At 40.7% G+C, this 19,409-nt stretch overlaps 1 protein-coding gene across 3 annotated transcripts; it reads left to right on the forward strand.

Moving 5' to 3' along the window:
- Positions 1-52: 52 nt before the first annotated feature.
- On the forward strand, positions 53-19,377 carry ttll6 (tubulin tyrosine ligase-like family, member 6). Of its 3 annotated transcripts, XM_028568307.1 has the most exons (17): positions 53-197; positions 2,211-2,402; positions 5,253-5,402; positions 5,637-5,674; positions 6,751-6,869; positions 7,181-7,311; positions 7,414-7,570; positions 7,652-7,795; positions 11,547-11,632; positions 11,733-11,958; positions 12,497-12,675; positions 12,847-13,035; positions 15,088-15,247; positions 15,899-16,162; positions 16,332-16,403; positions 17,374-17,515; positions 18,520-19,377. In XM_028568307.1, the coding sequence occupies exons 3-17, from the start codon at positions 5,254-5,256 to the stop codon at positions 18,774-18,776; spliced, it is 2,313 nt and encodes a 770-aa protein (XP_028424108.1). In that variant the 5' UTR covers positions 53-197; positions 2,211-2,402; position 5,253; the 3' UTR covers positions 18,777-19,377. The 3 variants fall into 3 exon arrangements, with proteins under 3 accessions (XP_028424108.1, XP_028424111.1, XP_028424110.1); XM_028568310.1 differs by lacking the exons at positions 53-197; positions 2,211-2,402 and having other exon boundaries at positions 5,319-5,402; positions 5,634-5,674; XM_028568309.1 differs by lacking the exons at positions 53-197; positions 2,211-2,402; positions 5,253-5,402; positions 5,637-5,674 and adding an exon at positions 6,479-6,529.
- Positions 19,378-19,409: the final 32 nt, after the last annotated feature.

The following is a 19,409-nucleotide window of genomic DNA, read 5'->3' on the forward strand; positions in this document are numbered from 1 at the left end:
GATCGACCTTCCCATCTGAAAAGGCACCGCGCGTGTGTGCCTCTGGTGTGCCTCCAGTTCATTCATGTTTACATTTGTAGGTTACGTCTCCACTGTGCGTCAAGCCGAGACACGACCCGACAACATCAACAACATTACAAAAGGCTGCTCGGTTAGTGTTACTCGCCGGTAACGAGAGGGCACACTTGTTTGTAACGGTAATGTAACGTTTTTGACGTTTTTAGTCGTTTAAATGTTGATTGTTTAAAGTCTCTTGCTAGCGGTAGTTAGCCTAAAATCGCTAGGGAGAAGTCAGCATTCCGTTACCATAGCTACAGCGTAGTGCATGTAATGGAAAATAATACTCAAAAAAGTAAAGGAAGCTAAACATATCAGCAGTAAACGTGTAATGCAGAAACATGGCCCCTGTAAGTGTTACATTATTAGATTATTTATTGTAATGCATTAATGTATGCATTCATTTACTATTAAACCTATGCTTTGTCAAGGTGGAGCGGACTCATTTCTTTAACGTTGGTTAGTAACTAGTAACTGTTAAATAAATGTAGCTAGGTAGCCTAAGTAAAAAGTACAATATGTCCCTTTAAGTTAGATGAGTCGAAGTAAGCCTATGGAAGTATCTCAACATTGTACTTATAAGTAATAAGTACAGTAGCTAGCTACTTAAAAAAGGACTTTCAGCTGTATTGATACTGCAAATGATTCTCATGGTCACAAAAAACTGGATGGTAACTAATTAAAATATTGTAAATGGGACCTTATCTTAAGTATATAAATACTATAAATATGTTATGATAAAGTTAGTTTTATTCTGGTTCTCCCACTGCGACTATAATGAAAACAGTTTACTTCAGTTAGATTACTTGGTAACAACTGTACTTGAAGGTAACTCTAACTTTAACCATAACTATAACCATAACTCTGTAGATACCTTCAAGTAAAGTGTAACCCATTACTTTTAGTTTTCTCCATGGTACATTTCATTCAGGGGGCGCTAGTTCCCAATGTAAAATTGGCAATTTATTGTTCTGGTTTCTTGGCTAGATTTTAGGTATAATCCATACCTGATATCTAAAGGGGCCTGAGCAGGTTTTTGGTTTTGGTTTGTTACCAGTTACACAACAAATTCGAAAATGGTACATTTTAAAAAAAGGCAATTGCTGATCTCGTAGAGCAGAATTTGAAAACTAATTCTCACTTTGCACATTGAATTCACAAAGCTGTGCTTCTTTACAGACAAAACAAAATGAAAACAAAATAGGTTGTTTGTCATTGCTTTTCGTATTTATTAACACACCTGGGACAATATAAGAGAAAAGAGCACATGAACTTCTTCTACTTGAATTAATATCTCTATAAAAATACACCATTGTCACATAAAATTATAATTGTCCTGGTTTGTAATGGTATGCAAGCTCATGTTGCCCATGTAACTCTCTCACACAAAAGGTTTGCACTCATACAGTTTAAATACCTTCAAATGTTGTCATGTCTTATCAATTCAGCAACTGACATCAGTACTGGAAGCTTATAGGCTGTGATCTTTAAAGTATCATAAGAAAGACAAAGGGTAGATAAGTGAGTGTGGAAGGATGTCGTCTAATGATTAATTAATGTTGATTGGCTGAGTAATCAAGACATAGTTTCAGCACTAGATCGTAGCCACAGAGAGGTACATCCTTTTGTGTTGTTCTTCCACAATGTTATTATTATCATCCAGTCTGGTTTTATCTGGTTGATACCTGGTTGGCTGTCATGACAACTGGGAAACACAAGATGCAGCGTCTACTTTCTTCTTCTTTGACCAGCCTTTCCCCTTCTGCCTGTGCTCCATTTTTAATGTCTTCAATGGAAGGCTAAGCTTCAGCTGAAGGTTTCTATTTCAACTTGGCTAACAAGATGGATGTCCAGCGTGTTCACTTACACCACAAACCGCTGCGCTGCTTTTCAGCACAGATTTAAATTTAACATCTGGAGGCGTTGAAAAACACATCTCTTATTTCAGTTAACAAGTATGGGGGATTATCCCTCTCCTGTTGCTCCGTGCTGAGGTCTCCTGCTCATTTTCTCTCCACCATGTCAGAAGGGATCAGGTGTTTGTCCCCACAGTTTCTAATTGGTCACCAGATCCTTGCTTGAGGCTGTAAGTCAATCTGAACTCGAACCATCCTTGTGATGATACAAATCTACTTTCTTTTTATTTCTCAAAGTGTCCAGAGGCAGATGGTGCTCGACGTGGAGATGTGGCTCATCGGTCTTTCTACTGAGGAGTGTGACAGCGTCTTAAAAGGCTCTTGAAACAAAGATTAGTGTACCAAAGACGCGTGGAGGCAGACGGACAGACAGGGGAGGCAGCATCTTGCAACACCTTGGTCCTTACAAATGTAGGCTTAACAGTGCAGGTGAGTAAGAATAATTTCTGGTATGAAAACGGAGACAATAGGTTACTCAAATGCCAATTTATGATGTACAATTGGCTTAAACTTATGCAGTCTGCAGAGGTGTTTCTCATATTTTTTTCCATCCCATTTATATCAACGAGGGCAGACTAGATATTAGATTCAACTCCACAAACCGTAGCCTTCAAAAAACGACCACAAATTTAAATCGAAAACTGAACATTAGAGGATTTGTTTTAGACTTCATTAGATTTAGCCATTAGGTGTATATATATATATATATATATATATATAAATATAATAAAATGGCAACTGAGTGAGTTGCATCACTGAAACCTGATGGATTGCGATTCGTGCCAAAAGAATTAGTTGAATAATCGATAAATGAATTAACCGAAAATTAGCTGATGGTGACTTTGATGATAATTTAAGTAATTTATCTAAAAATAGAGAGCTTTTGTGTACTACTGCCTGTCAAATGTACAAATATTTGCTGCTCTTTTTGTTTTATATTGCAAATGAAACACCTTCATGTTTTTGGTAAGACTATATACTTTTATTGAATAATAAAGATAATTGTTAGCTGCAGCATAAATTGTGAGTGTATACATGTGAAAGACAGTATGCTGTACTAATTTGAAATTTTTTTTATGTAGAATTTAAAGGTTTGTCTTTTCTTATATTACATTATCATATTAATTAATCAGACAGTGACAACCTCCGCAGCAACAAGAGCTAGATTCTAAAATTGCAAGCGTATCCCCTCTAAACAAACAACTTGATTTTGTTTGTTAGTTTTTATAGGATATTAGACAATATTAAGTGCTAGCATGACGTGTCAAGATGTAGCCTGAATGTTGGATGTTATGTAGTGACACCGAGCAGTTAACAAAGTCATTCTTACTGAATTCAGTCATTGTTTGTTAAGGTCAGATAGCACAAAGGTGTTATTCATGTTCCTGATGGTGTTGCACGCTGAGGGAGAACCTTGGAGAAATCCTTTGCTGGACTGTAACTGTATCCGGACTGCGGTCAGTGGGGCGTCTCGGCCCAGTGTAAAGCTCACAGTTCAGGGCCAGGATTATCCAGATCATTGGATCAGAATACTGTTACCTAGCACCGTAACCTCCCGCAGTGTACCTGGGATGTCCCTCCTTACCGCCACCACGATCACGATCATTTCCACGAGTTAACTTGACCTCACCTTCAACCCTACAAAACACCAGATAGGAGGCGGGGGCGAACAGCTGAGATGCTACTGTGACGATTGCTGAACAGCGTGCTCGGGTCAGAGTCAGACGGACATTCACAGAACAAAACCACATAGGTGGAACTGAACTCGCCTACGTTTATTTGTATAAACTTTAGATTTTTAGCCATGCTGGAGGCAGAGCTCTATGAATAGCAGTGTTGGTCAGTTGGTCCATCACTTTGGTCCAGACTGAAATATCCAAACAACTGTTAAATTAATTGTCATTAAATCTTTTACAGACATTTATGGTCCCCAGAGGATGACTCCTAATGACTTTGATTGACTTTTCATCCAGTGCCGCCAAAATATTTGATGGACTGCCATGGATTTGTTACACACTTACACGTTCCCCTCCATGATGACTTGTTATAACTTTGGTGACCCCTTGACTTTTCATCTAGCACCAACATTCCCATCAGCCTCAACTGTACTTTAGTTTAGTGCTACAGTAATTAGCAAAAGCATTGAACCTAAGCATTGTCACTGTGAGCACGTTAGCATGCTGGCATTAGCATTTTGCTCAAGTACAGTCTCACAAAGCCACTAGCATGGTTGTGGACTCTTAAGCTGTGTCCCAAATCCATACTTATCCGCACAGGAAATGACACAGTAAGGTTGATTACTTATTTTAGTTTTATAAGGTCTTTCTGTGAGCAGTTCCTCTATTTAATTTATGCATTGCATTGTGGGAGAACAGCACAGTCAAAATCGAGCGTATTTAGTCTGCTTCCCGTCTGGTTTGATTAGACTTTATCTTTTCACTGCATACAAAAAATCTGCGTAAAATAAATGTGTAGTATGGATCTGGCACACATTGATTGATGAATGTGCACTTCGCTCATGATAAAAGAGATCAGTCACTGCGGTGTGGTCACATTTTAAAAATGCTTTTAGCGTAGACAACGGACACTCATGTATTCATGCAGAGTGTCAAAAAAAGAAACATTTTGAGTAGTGTTAAAAATGATACTGGGTTATAAAATACCAAAGACACATGTTGTACTGTGTTTAGCTAACCTGAGAGAAAAATATACAACATAAGAACGTATCTTGTTAATTAGTGGACAATGGGTAAAGTGGACTGCTTATAAAAGCCCTCACAAGGACTCTACTAAAACCATCATATAAAGAAAAGACGGAGATATTTAAATGTGTATCAGTACATTATTGTACCTCCTTTGTTTCAATATTATGAAAAGCATTACAATTAAAGTTCTGGTTGGCTTAGAGTTGATTCCCCCTTGCTATTGTTGCATTATTACCCACTGTTTGTATCCGTCCCGCCACGATAACTCTTGAATAGCCGGTGTGTGACAATGTGCCGACAGCAAGAGCACTCACCTGATGAGAGAAATGGAAACGGAAACATGATTCCATGCATGCACTTACAGCATGTCCTTTGTTCAGTTTGATTGAATTTCATTCAGAGGCTGCGCAGCAAATCCTATTAAAACATATCATGTAAATGAGTGTCAAATATGGAATGGCATAATTAGTTTTTTATGTGTGTGTGTGTGTGTAAACTATCACATACTATAAGATTTTTTTTTTGCATTTGCTCGCAGTCAAATGAGTGTTTGTTTTTGTTTGTGCATATCCAGGATGGGTCTACCTGTGGACAGCCCAGACAGAAATGAAGGTGCACATAAATATGAGCAGCAGGGAGAAGGAGAGGGTAGTGAAAGCCAAGCTGAAGTCTGCAGCCGCACCCCACCGCCCATCAACAAGAAGAGGAGGAAAGGCAAGAAGAGGTACTTTACTGCAGGATCTCATCCATTTGTACTTCCGCCGTTATTTCACATTGCAAGTACATTGCATCTGAGCACTGACAGTTATGATTTTGTAACTTGTCCTGGAGGCTCTTAACTTAGTTTTCTCACTTATCCTCATTTGGTGAAGGTAGGATGAGCGTGATGAGGCCTTTGTAGAGCCTTGCAGCAAAGCAGATGTCTGTCCCTCTTTCTGTCTCTCTTTTCTTCCAGATGACTGTGGATCAACCTCACCAACTGCAAATATGAAAGTGGTAAGTTTGGACGACTAAATCTCAAATGTCTATTATTCTGTTATGTCTGTGCAGATGTCTACATTGCTCTGCACCATCCCATATTTATATTTCACAGACACTAGTCGTGTAGAGTGAATTGTTCGAGTAAAACAGAGACCGCATTGGAACATGGGAAGCACTAGATATACTACATACTACATGGCCAAAAGTACGTCGACACCCCTGTCAACACTACGGATTTTCATGGTTTTGGGCTAGGCCCCTTTTTTTTTTTTTATTCAAGGGAAAATTGAAAGGCCCTGAAAACCCACACAGGTGTATCCACTTAAGCTGGCTGATTGGACCTCTTCCCAGGACTGTAGGTGTGTTCACACCTTCCTGGATCTTCTGTTAGCTTTGTTACACCATTTAGGGCAGAACAAAGCTTTATCATTCTTATTGGTAGAAAAGATTTGAGACCTAATAAATTCCCATCTAAACTCTGGCCCCCTTCAACCTGAGCAGATCCAGAATAAGTGAAATCCCCTGTGTGTGTGTGTGTGTTTCTGTGTGTGTCTGTGTGTTAATATGTTTTAATGCTACATAATACAATGATATTTTAGACAATTTGTAAACAAATTTGTTTGTCCATTTCTTGCTTTAAAATGACAATACCCCCATGCACAAAGCCAGCTCAATGAACAAATGGTTTTCCCAGTTTGGAATGGTTAAGGCCAAACCCCCAGAAGAACTGGGGGTGTGGCCTTCTGTTTTCCCAGAAGAATTTGACTGACTTGACTGAGCTCTGACCTCAACCCCATCCAACATCTTTGGCTGAATGGGAGCAAATCCCTGAAGCAGTTCCAACATCTAGAGGAAAGACTGAAACCAGAAGTGAGGCAGCTATTACAGCAGCAGATTAATGTTCATAGTTTTTAAAATAAGATGTTCAACAATCACATATGGGTGTAATGTTCGGGTGTCCACATACCTTTGGCCCTGTGCTGTAACCCGTAGCTCCTAGATCAGTCCTTGTAGGAGAAGGGTTTCACAGACACATGCACTTCAATAGTACACACACAGTAAAAATACTCCTTGCTGTTTTTTTGTCTCAGTGCGGCGTGCTGCTCGTAGATACGGCCTCAGAGAGGCGACAGAGGGTGAAGACTGGACACTTTTCTGGACCGACTACTCTGTCTCTCTCGACCGTGTTAAGGACATGAAGCGGTATCAGGTATTCAACTGAATTTGCTCATATAATAGATATACATTACTGCCATCATCATAGAAGACTAATTAAACTGAATTCAATTGTATGAATTAAGCTGAAAATATGCCTACCCATGAAATAATAAAACAGAGATTTCCATAGAGATTATGAGATTGAGTAATTTATTCAGCGCACAGTATTCATGGCTCATAACTTCTTTTCACCTCAAGCAATCCATTTTTTATCTAATTGGGTAATTCAGGAGTGTTCAGTATTCTGCCAACAGATTACTTCCCCTCTAAGAACAGTCATGTGTGTCTCTTGTGTCTTTGCAGAAAATAAACCATTTCCCAGGAATGATTGAGATCTGCCGCAAAGATTTACTCGCAAGAAACATGAACCGTATGCTCAAGCTTTTCCCCAAAGACTACAATATCTTCCCCAAAACTTGGTGCCTTCCCGCAGAGTCAGTTTGTACTTCTCACAGTGATTTTGTACTTTTCTTTAGTTTTAGTTTAGTCTCAATGTGTCTCAATATACTAACTCCTTATTTGATTGTACTTTGCAGTTACAGTGACTTCCAAGCTTACACCAGGGCCAAAAAAAGCAAGACGTATATCTGTAAGCCAGATACCGGTTGCCAAGGCAAAGGCATCATCATCACCAAGTCAAGTAAAGAAATTCAACCTGGAGAACATATGATCTGCCAGGTTTACATCTCTAGGGTGAGGGTCTGCTAAACACAGAAAAACACAAACACACACACACAGGTTGACGTTTACCTGTGTTTTTCATTCCCTCCTCAGCCTTTTATAATCGATGGATACAAGTTTGACTTGCGTATCTACGTGCTGGTGACTTCATGTGACCCATTCAGCATATTCATGTTTAAGGAGGGACTGGCTCGCTTCTGCACCACCAAATACAACGAACCGACACACGGCAATGTGGTAAGACATGTTAAAGCATAAGTCTGGTGATATTCTATAATAACAAGTATTCTGTGTGTGTCAAAGACTGATATATCTTCTTCCTCTGTGCCATAAAACATCAGAGAACCACACTTTTGCAGTGCGTGACATGTTTCATTCATCACCATGAAAACACACACACACACACACACACACACACACACACACACACACACACACACACACACACACACACACACACACAAACACAGTTTACAAGTTTATTTTAACTCAATCCCACACACAGTATATTTGTGAGCTGTTTCTAAAGATGTCTTCACTAGGAACCAATGGGTATTGAGAGACAGACTAACACATTATTGGTGTGTTAACACCAAGGGGGTAAGCTTCGCTTCAGAACTCGAGCCATCATGGCGCCATTTTGTTGCTAACTGGCCATCACCTCCTGTTAGCATTCCGCTGACCGCCATTTTTTTTTACGTCACTTGACTGCGAATAACTTTACATCTTGAAGCGTTTAAAGACTCTATTTGTCCGTTGTTTAGTTCCAAAGAAACACGACAATGTATAAAAGGCTTCATTACCTTGTACCTCACGTTATGGCTCCGTAGCAGACGTTTTTGTAAAAATAGGCTAACGATTGTGTCATAACCACGAGACTTACTGTCGCATAGTAGAGGAATTACCGTATAGTACAGGAGAAGCTCGCAGGCAGTTTCGACTTACATGAGATGTTTAGGTTTAATTACTAATGTTAACTAGCATGTTAGTGATCAATAATTAGCCTGTGCCCATGTTATCTCCTTACATACACCTACAGTCTCTGTATCTGTAATATTGGGAATGATTGAGATTTCTCTTGGCACAGCTACCAGAAGACTTACAACTTTCAGACACGTTGCTCACGTCACATTCTCTCAGTTGGAGGCTGCGCAGTAAAGCTGGCCATCACCGGAAAAGTGCTTCTAATAGCCTTCACTGGTCTCCGTCCAGGGCAACGGGGTCTATTGGTCCATTATATATACTGTCTATGGTTAACACTAACACATTTAGATTTGTTGACAACAACAAAAACATAGAAAGTAACCAGCCTTAGCCATTAAAGGTCTTGAAAAATTTTGTTCATTGTAAATTTCATTTTTGCGTTACAATAAAAAGTACATATTTGATGATCATGCATGTTGTATTATCCGTAAGATAATCAGCATCCTTGTGATTACCAAGTACTTTAATAGGTCATCACACTTACCGTCTTTTTTGAAGAAAAAGTTGAGTAGGACGCTTTTGTAGTGAAAAAAAGCTGGCAGCGTTTTTATTCCAAAAAGCAGCCGAGAGCGTCATTTGTTGCTATGACAACAGCTACTGCTACAGTATCCTAGCTAGAGCGCTCTGTTGAGCGGTGCTAACGTCAGATAAAACAAAGCGGTGGAGCAAGGTAGAGAAAGAACAGAGAGAGAGAGAGAGAGAGAGTGGTGCTGCTAAGGTTACATAAAACAAAGCGAGTTCCCTGTACAGGGAGCACCCATAGGGGAGCTCCCGTTCGCAAAATTACGAATCCCACTATGGCCACGCCAAGACCCGCCCTACGAAGCAGCTCGATTGGTTGGGGTTAGGGTTAGGGGATTGGTCAGGGGATAGGACCTGTACATGTAAGCATGGACGCCTGGCCAATAGTAGTGTGTGAACGCTTTCGTAATATTGCCACCCGTTCATACCATAGCCTCGCTGTGCTCCGACTCCATTTTTTTCTTGTTGTTATAAAAACAACAGGTCTGGCTACTCTACTTGTCATTGGTCGGCTTTCAAAAAAGTGGTTGACGTAGGACGTTTTTTTTCTTCAAAAAAGTTGAACTTTTTTCAACTTCAAAATGACACTCAAAAAACGCTGCAAAAAAGAAGTCGGCGTTTAAAGAAAGTGCTCAGGACTTTTTTTAAAACACAGTTTACTCCATAGACGGGTTTCCGGTTTACAAACATGACAGGGTGCGTGCGCATGCCAGGGGCAGAAAGCCAGATTGGTGAGCTGGTCCGATAATGCAAACGCATTTTTGTCTCAGTGCACATTGTCTTAGTCCTTTCATTTCGTCATGGTATTTATATAACACATACTCTATGGTCTTACAAAGCTAACATTTTTGACCGATTACAATTTAATACATTTTTGTGAACTGGAGAGGTCTCGTTACGAGGATGCTAGCTATAGCTCTGTTTGCCATTCATTCCAATGGGGAAACATCGCGGCTAGACTTTCGACATACATTGCATAGATTTACACTTTGAATTTCATCATGGCATTTCTATAACACATACTCTATGGTCTTACAAAGCTTAAGTTTTTGACCGATTACAATTTAATCATTTGTCGGTTTTTAATTTTGCAGTGTTACTGTGATATGTATGGCTATAATGATCATTTTAGGCTAATGTAGCCCGTGTTATCAGCAGGGTTACTCCTGAGTGGACCCTTATGGTTGGTTTATGCCTTAAAATAATGGCCAGGATTTCTGGGAAAAGGGATATGTTTGTTTCAAAACATCACTGCAGGTTGACTGTTTTTAGCAGCAGAGGTTGACTGTGGGCGAGAGGTAGACAACACTGTCTTGGTTAGCTCGCCGAAGCTCTACTGCCACTGTCTCGGCAACGTTAGCTAATGTCCGCTAGCTAATGTAGGCTAACTATAGCCAGTTAGCTTTGTATGTAACGTAACAAAAACCCACCCATCTCAGAGGAGCAAAGCTTAATATTTCATTCAATAAAGTTATGTACAAAAGGAGCACTAATGCAACAGGTCTTATCTTGGCAACGTGGACGCAGATATAGTAAACTCCGAAGGCAGTCGTAATATTTACCTAGTAGGCTAGGCTAACACTGTTGCGCTAACGTTAGCAAAACATCGGCGTAGCTTTAGCTAGCTGTCTAAACTTGTCACGAGCCCGGACCTTTAATTGTCTATGGTCCAGACTCGAGTACCACAGCCCTGACAGGTAGATATCACTGAGCTGAACAACAACAAGCTGCAACTTTTCTGATTGATACAATGGGAGCCTGACTCTTGCACATGACCCCAATCTGCCCCTCTTATGGCTTGAAGCCATAACCTCCGACGGTTTTTGGCAAAAGCATGCTTCCCCCCTAGGAGTGTTAAACATCAGGCACCCATCACTGGCTCTGTTTGTACAATTAACCACGCAACAACTCCTTGGCATTTTGACTTACGCTATGCCGCTACTACTAGCTAGCTACACAACACGTCTTCTTTCTGCCCCCTGGTTGCGTGCGCAAGCCGTAATGACGTTGCCGAGAAACCCATGTATAGGATAATAATGTAAAACAGACGCTGGCATCTTAAAAAAAGATGCCAAGTGTGAACATATCCCAGACATGCAATAAAATGCCAGAATGTAACCTTGGTTGGATTAAAATAACACACAAGAATGAAGTACAGCATGTACAACCCTTTGGAAGAGCTAAGGCTGCAACTTAATTCTATTTTAATGGCAAGAAAATGGCGTGGAGGCTTTTTAAAATGACTTTTTATGTCTGACCAACAGTCCAAAACCCAAAGATATTCAGTTTATTTTATTTTTTTACCACTTAAGATTTAAAAAATGGAAAATACTCACATTAGAGAAGGTGAAACGATAATATTTTCCATTTTTGTGTGATCATTTGCTTAAATTGTTGTCTGTCGATCAATTCATCAAATAATTGTTACAGCTCTATAAACAATGTGATATATCTCTCGCTTTCCTCGTCTTTCTCATGTTAGGATGATGTGTGCATGCATCTCACCAACTACTCCATCAACAAGAACAGCGAGAACTTTCTTCGTGACGAGGACACTGGCAGCAAACGGTAAACACACAGACAATGCTTATTGTGTCGTAGTCATAATAATACTTAGAATACTGCATATTTATTGAATGTTTTTTTTTTTTTTTTTTTGTCCTTCCAGGAAGCTGTCCACTCTGAACAAGCTCCTGGAGTCCATCAGCTGCAACACAGACAAGATGTGGAACGACATTGAGGACGTGATCGTAAAGACTCTGATCTCTGCTCACCCAATCCTCAAGCATAATTACCACACGTGTTTCCCAAACCACACCACCGGCAGCGCCTGCTTCGAGATCCTGGGCTTCGATGTGCTGCTGGATCACCGGCTCAGACCCTGGGTGCTGGAGGTGAAAGACCATGACACCTCTGTTTAAAATACTAGCCATAAATATGCAAATTAATGTTTGGTAGTATCAGGTGTATAATTTAGGTGTATAACAAACTCCATGTTTGTTAAGGCTGCACCACTGCATGTCTTATTCATATTTTTTTACAAACTACCTAACATTGAGCTACATTTGGTATATTTTGAAAATTGAAGATCTCCAGAATTATTTTTTTGGGCATTTTAGGCCTTTATTTGACAGGACAGCTGAAGACATGAAAGGGAAGAGAGAGGGGGAATGACATGCAGCAAAGGGCCGCAGGTCGGAGTCAAACCAGCGGCTTCTGCGTCGAGGAGTAAACCTCTATATGGGCGCCCACTCTACCAACGGAGCTATCTGGGAGCCCACAGCTTCAGAATTTAAAATAAATGCCTTTGGTTTAGAACTGAATCTGGCTGCACAGCATGAGTTTGTAATAAAGGTTGAGGGGTTAAAATGTTACTCAGGAAATCCCTGATCCTGTTAGATGTCTAAATGGATCAGTATATTTGTATTCCAGGTGAATCACTCCCCAAGTTTTACCACCGACTCTCAGCTGGACCGCGAGGTAAAAGATGCGTTGCTGTACGACACCCTGGTTCTCATCAACTTGGGCGCCTGCGACCGCCGCAAGATCACCAAAGAGGAGCGTCGCAGGGTGAAGGACAGGCTGCAGCAAATCAGCACCAAAGAAGCCAGGTAGAGTTCTGTCATTCACAAATGGTGTGTGTGTGTGTGTGTGTGTGTGTGTGTGTGTGTGTGTGTGTGAGTGTGTGAGTGTGTGAGTGAGTGAGTCCCCAAGGTCATACAGCTGTCCCTGAATGCCTCCTGGAGACACATGCAGGTGACTGCTACTGTGTGTGTGCGCAGGTCGGAGGAGCTGCGTCAGTGCCAGGCAGCCACGGTGGAGCAGATGGAAAAGTATGAGGCCAAACACCTGGGAGGCTTCAAGAGGATCTATCCCAGAGAGGGAGGGGAGAAATACGACAAGTACTTCAAACACAGCAGTTCGCTCTTCCAGGAGACCGCAGCGTCCAAGGCCAGAGAGGAGTGTGCCAGGTACCCTCAGCACGCTTCCAACATGCCCAAAATAATTCAGTAGAGAGAAAAGGCTGTTAGTTATGCACATAGATCTTGTTGTCCACACAGAAGGGAGATAAGTCTTTCCAAATGAGGCAGAAAGAAACAAAGAAAAAGAGAGAAGAGGGGAAAATTGAATCTGTTCATTTTGTGCACAAATGTTGAACTTCTGTAGCCTGACAAGCCAGACCCACATCAAGATGTTGGGTCTGGGAACTCACCATTGGCACGGCTCAATCCGAGGGGCGGGATAAACAGTTGTCTTTCAAATTCCCTCTGCACGCAATAGGATAGCACTACAACCAGGCAGAGCAACGAAGAAGGTAGCGGAGCTACTTGATAGATTAAACTTTTGCCGTATCCGGTCGGCAAAAATCCGAACACATCTTCCTCTTTCAAGGTCCCATGACATGGTGCTCTTTGGATGCTTTTATATAGACCTTAGTGGTCCCCTAATACTGTATCTGAAGTCTCTTTTATATAGACCTTAGTGGTCCCCTAATACTGGATCTGAAGTCTCTTTTATATAGACCTTAGTGGTCCCCTAATACTGTATCTGAAGTCTCTTTTATATAGACCTTAGTGATCCCCTAATACTGTATCTGAAGTCTCTTTTATATAGACCTTAGTGGTCCCCTAATACTGTATCTGAAGTCTCTTTTATATAGACCTTAGTGATCCCCTAATACTGTATCTGAAGTCTCTTTTATATAGACCTTAGTGGTCCCCTAATACTGTATCTGAAGTCTCTTTTATATAGACCTTAGTGGTCCCCTAATACTGTATCTGAAGTCTCTTTTGGCCTCGACCAACTGCCACTTTGCTCGTTTGAAAGCCATGATGTCTCTCTCTCTCTCATGGGGGGGCCAAATTCTCTGGGTGGGCAAAGCAGAGAAAGGGGAGGTAACCTTTCTTCTTATGACCTCATAAGGAGAAGATTCCTGATTGGTCCATCTGAGCTTTCATTTTCTCAAAGGCAGAGCAGGATACCCAGGGCTCGGTTTACACCTATCACCATTTCTAGCCACTGGGGGACCATAGGCAGGCTGGGGGAACTCATATTAATGTTAAAAAACCTCATAAAGTGAAATTTCCATGCCATGGGACCTTTTTAAGAATGATTTCAGTGCCGTTCTTTTCTCAAAGAAAATCTTAACTCCAAGTCTTCCAGAAGACAACCATAAGCCCGCCCACCGACTCTATACATGATGCGATTGGCCTGACTAGTTTGGTTTTTCCAGCTCGCAAGTCAACGGAGAGTGCCTAGACCCCCCCTGGCTGCAAATTTGCTGCCGCTAGGGTGTGTCTAGATTTCTAGGCTAGAACTTCTGGGGACAATGAACACAAAACAATTTGTGTGATTGTGGGTGTTATTAATTTCAAACCTGTGCTGAAATGATTAGTCAATTAATCAAGTTGATTAGTTGATCAACCGTTAATTGACAACAAGTAGGTGAGGTAGTCACTAAGGCCATACACCTATACAGTTAATCCACATGTATGTTTAACATGAAAATATGATTTATAAAATCATGCCAGCAATTATTATTATAATTGTTATTATTATTATTATTATTATATAATAGCTTGGTATTCAATGCAAAAAAGGCTTTAGGCCGCCCTACATGTTATGGTAGGCCCAGTTTAATATGCAACTTCATTTTATACAATATATATAGTAGGGGGTAAGAACGCAAACAAATTAAAGCAATTAAACCTGCCTGTAACGAATCATTGCACAGTATAAATATTTATTGCATGAACCAACAACATGTATATGACAAGACATATGTTGCTAGATGGGACAACCGTATAAACTGAAAATAATTCAACTGAAATAATTGACATATTTGAATGTACTTTTGGTGGAAGCTGGCTCTTCTTTAAGCATTGCATTTTAAATGACTTGATTTTTTTAGTTTTTTTTGAGGGTATTTAATAAGTAGTAAATGGTTACCATGATTGAAAGAAATCCTTTGACTTAATATCAGGGAAAGATGCTAAACATTCTGTGTGCATTTATGTGTTCAGGCAACAACTGCAGGAGCTGCGTCTGAAGCAGGAGCAGAAGGACCAGAGGGGAGGCCGGAGGAAAGACTTGCAGGGGGAGACGGCGGGGGAGAGAGTCAAACCACGACTACGAGCACAAACACAACCCCCCAGCTCAAACTGGGACTGGGAGCTGCAGCTGGTGAGTCTCACGGTGTCATTACAGAAGCAGTGTCCACGTGAAACCACAAGAGGGCGTCAAACAGCCTCCATTTTATGATGAATGCTTCACATTCTGGCTGACCCCTTTTGAGTAAATCAGCTGCATAATCAAGCATAATTAAGCAGCATGGTGGCCCAGTGGTTAGCATTGTGGCCTCACAGCAAGAAGGTTCTGTGTTCGAATCCAGGTCGTTCCGGGCCTTTGTGTGGAGTTTGCACGTTCTCCCCATGTTTGCGTGGGTTTCCTCTGAGTGCTCCGGTTTCCCCCACCATCAAAAACATGGACTAGGTTCTCCAGGCAGTGCCCTTGATCAAGGCACTGGCTCAGATCTGGAGTTGGTCCCCGGGCTGCCCACTGCTCCCTTGAGGGATGGGTTAAATGCAGAGAATGAATTTCGCTACATGGATGTGTATGTGACAAATAAAGTACCTTTACCTTACCTTTAGCTAGATTAGATTAACCCTGCAGATTATTTTTTATCAGAAGTCTCTCATTTCAAATTCAAATATCTTTTATTGTGAAGACGGGAAAAACAAACAGTGTTATCCCGCGACAGAAATTATCCCGCGACAGAAATTGCTAATACATTGTAATATATAATAACAACAAATTTAATCAAATGTGTCTCAGCCATCTCTGTCCAGTGTGGCGGTGCATCCTGAAGCAGCAGAAGTCCGGGAGGAGAAGCAGGAGCAGCTGCTGGAGGAGGAGGACACAGACATGGAGGAGCAGGAGCGGGTCAACGCGTTGCTCCAGAGGAAGAAACTACTGCAGGACCTGGGGGTGGTGGAGCAGATCCACCAGCTGCTGCAGGGCTGCACAGACGCAGGGGGAGTCCTGCAGGACGCCTGCACCCAGCAGCAGAGGCAGGCTCATCAGAGACAACAGACTAAGGTGAGACCAAATTACAGGTACTGTGTTCCCCCTGAATGCTTCATTAAACCGCCAACATGAACGCACAAATAACAGTTTGTGGTCTCAATTTTCACTCGTTTGTTGGTAGTTAAATGATAATAATTGTGCTTACTTTAGCCTCCAGTCACTCTGTTTTCTTTTATTTCAGTTGGACTCTTTGGCACAGTTTTCCCAGAGGACAAAGCAGCAGCAGCCACCCCACACACAGATGTCATGGCAGGTAGAGACACAGGACAACAATCAAAATAATCCCATATTTTGTTGCCAAATCTGTTTTTTGTTTTTTTTATGAAAGAAATTAAGAATGTAAATTTGAAAAATTAATTAAAAAAAAAAATCGATTCAGATTCAGTTCATTCTAAAACTTCCTAATATGATGTTTTCTCTCATTGTTTAACAGTTTCACACTTAATTACTAACCAGGGCTACAGATTTTTTATTATTAATAAATCAGATTATTATTTTTCTTAATTAATCGAGCTTCCTATAAAATGTTAAAGAATAGTGAAAAAAATGTAATTCGCAATGTGTTCAGTTTGCTTTTGTCCCAACCAACTAAGACTCAAACATTCAATTCACTGTCATAACAGACAAAGAAAACAAGCAAATTCTCCCTTTTGAGGAGCTGAAATCAGAGAATATTGGCCTGAAAAATGACTGAAGGGATTAGTCGATTGTCGATTGACAAATCAATGAATCAGCTAACCAATGCAGCTTGTAACACCTATTACTATTTGAGTTGTGTAGGATTATGTATGTATGTAGAGTAATGTTTTAAAAAGAAAAAATGTATGTTCTCCCAGAGGCCGAGTGGTGCATGCTGCACTTCCAAAATTGTTGGTGTTAGACTCTGAAAGTATTCAGATATAAACATTCATAGTTAATTTAAATAAAACATTAATTATAATTTAAAAAAAAACAGGTGTTTTGACGACCTGCTCCGGAGCTGTAGCAGCTCTATAAACGGATAAACGGCAGACGAATCATAATATTAAGAATGAAAACGTATTAACGGATTAGATTTTGGGTCATTGTCACTGATTGTAGAACGCTCAAGCCGTTCCAGTGAAGGGCCTGGTGCTATGTACTGTATCACTGATCATTTTTGCAGCACTAATGAAACATTGTGAAGTACAATCTAACTGACATAGTATATAGTCATATAGCATAGTATCTTCTCTGTTCTGCAGCACATCCAATCCCAGATGGCTCAGCAGCGCCTGCTCCGGCCCCCGATGGACCAGAGGAGCCTGATCACGACGGAGCTCGAGAGCTACAACAGAGCGGCAGAATTACACAGGACCATCAGCTCCCAGCGGATACACTGGCCAGGTAAACACTTCTCCGCACTCGGCATGCTGGGATTTGACTCAAGTGACCTCAACACTGCAGCTAAAGGCGAGTAAACTCAATCTTTAATATCTTTGGATTTGAGGAATTACTGTACAAGTTGCTTTGGGCTTCTTTTTTGTTCAACTGCGCAATCAGTATTTCGCTTCTGTTTTGACTCCGTTTATTTCTTACCAAACACTTAATGCTGTGTGTTCTACTATATTCTAAAAAGAAAACAAAACTGGCTTGTGATTAAAAATACTTTATCACAAAAATGACCTCATACAGTTAAATTAGCTTTAAGTGTGAGGAAATAGCACTCAGTACTTACCGTTTGAATTCCTTACTGTGTCCATCATATCCATCACACAAAGTTGAGCTATTCCACTTTAATAATTAGTGTGTACGCTTCATTTTGAGATAAATCATAATTCATCATTGTTATTATTACTATTAATGCATCGTTTTGTCTTGTTTTGCATAGCATAAGTAGAGTTGTGTGAATTTTTTAAATCACAAGTGAAGTTTCCAGAGAGCCACATTATTATTATTATTATTATTATTATTATTATTATTATTATTATTAAAACATAATTAAAAACAATTTGAGATATGAGCAACTTACTGTTAACCTTGTTATATTTTGGATATTAGTTTGTTGATGTTCTCATTGATATTTATATTTGCATTCTTTCCTACTTTGTAATGCCACTGCTGCACAATTTCCCTCGGGATAAATTAAGTTCTATCTTATCTTATCTTATCTTATCTTATCTTATCTTATCTTATCTTATCTTATCTTATCTTATCTTTCCTTGTCTTGTCTTGTCTTGTCTTGTCTTGTCTTGTCTTGTCTTGTCTTGTCTTGTCTAATCTTATCTTCTCTTCTCTTCTCTTCTCTTCTCTTATAAACGACAGGAAACACAATTCAACTTCCCAGCCTGATTTGTAGTCTGTTGATTTCCAGTTCTAGGTTTCAGATCTTGTCTCCGTTTCCTCCTCAGTCGGCGGCCCTTTGTCTGTCAAGCAGGATGCCAGGAGCAGCCTCTACACCGACGCCCGGTCCCGCCCCAGCATCCCCATCATAAACCCCGTCCCTAAAAGAGGCCTATGCTGCTCCTACATGTCCCACGACCCCGCGGCCCTGCAGAGCCTGCTCGTCATCTCCACTCGCGCCCCCCTGGTCAGGAGGCCTGGCTTCTCTCACATGGGCCGCAACGCCTCCCGCAGAGCCCCCCAGCAGCACGGGAAGGGCCAGTGAGGAGCCGGCCAGATTCCAACCACCATAGACACACGGGACCTGAGGAGAACTGGAGGTGGAGAGGATTTTAAACTGTGAACACACTGAGAAACACACGGTGCCTATGAGGAATACCTCATGTTTTATATCTGGACTCCTGCAGTTTACTCTGCTTGCCACTATATAACCTGCAGCACTGCAGAAAGAAATCCACCATCATGGGTTTTTTACCTTTTTCTACCCACTGTGTGTGCTCACTTATGTGTAATGCTTTGCTCCGGGGATGAATTATCTCCAACAAACCTCACCGGTTTGACAGTGCCAAAATAAAAGCAGACAAGGCTGATTTAACACCACATGGCATGCGTGATCCAAATCCCCTGAAGAAAATCTAATAAACTGGCTGATTATTGGGAGTTGATGTGAGCTGAAGCTGACTCAGTGAATATTAAGGTATAATTAATTAAGATTAAACCCCTATTTGAAGATAAACTGAGGGATATTAATAAAAGAAAGGCCTCCTGCTTCTTCACTCAAGGAAATGTTTGTGCAGTCAAATATTGAAAATCTATTTTTTTTTCTTTTGCACTGATGGTCAATAAAATATCTTTTTTAAATGTGATTTTGTTTCATCATCTTCATTGAAGATTGATT

The sequence above is a fragment of the Perca flavescens genome, chromosome 21 (assembly GCF_004354835.1).
Source record: "Perca flavescens isolate YP-PL-M2 chromosome 21, PFLA_1.0, whole genome shotgun sequence".
NCBI lineage: Eukaryota > Metazoa > Chordata > Actinopteri > Perciformes > Percidae > Perca > Perca flavescens.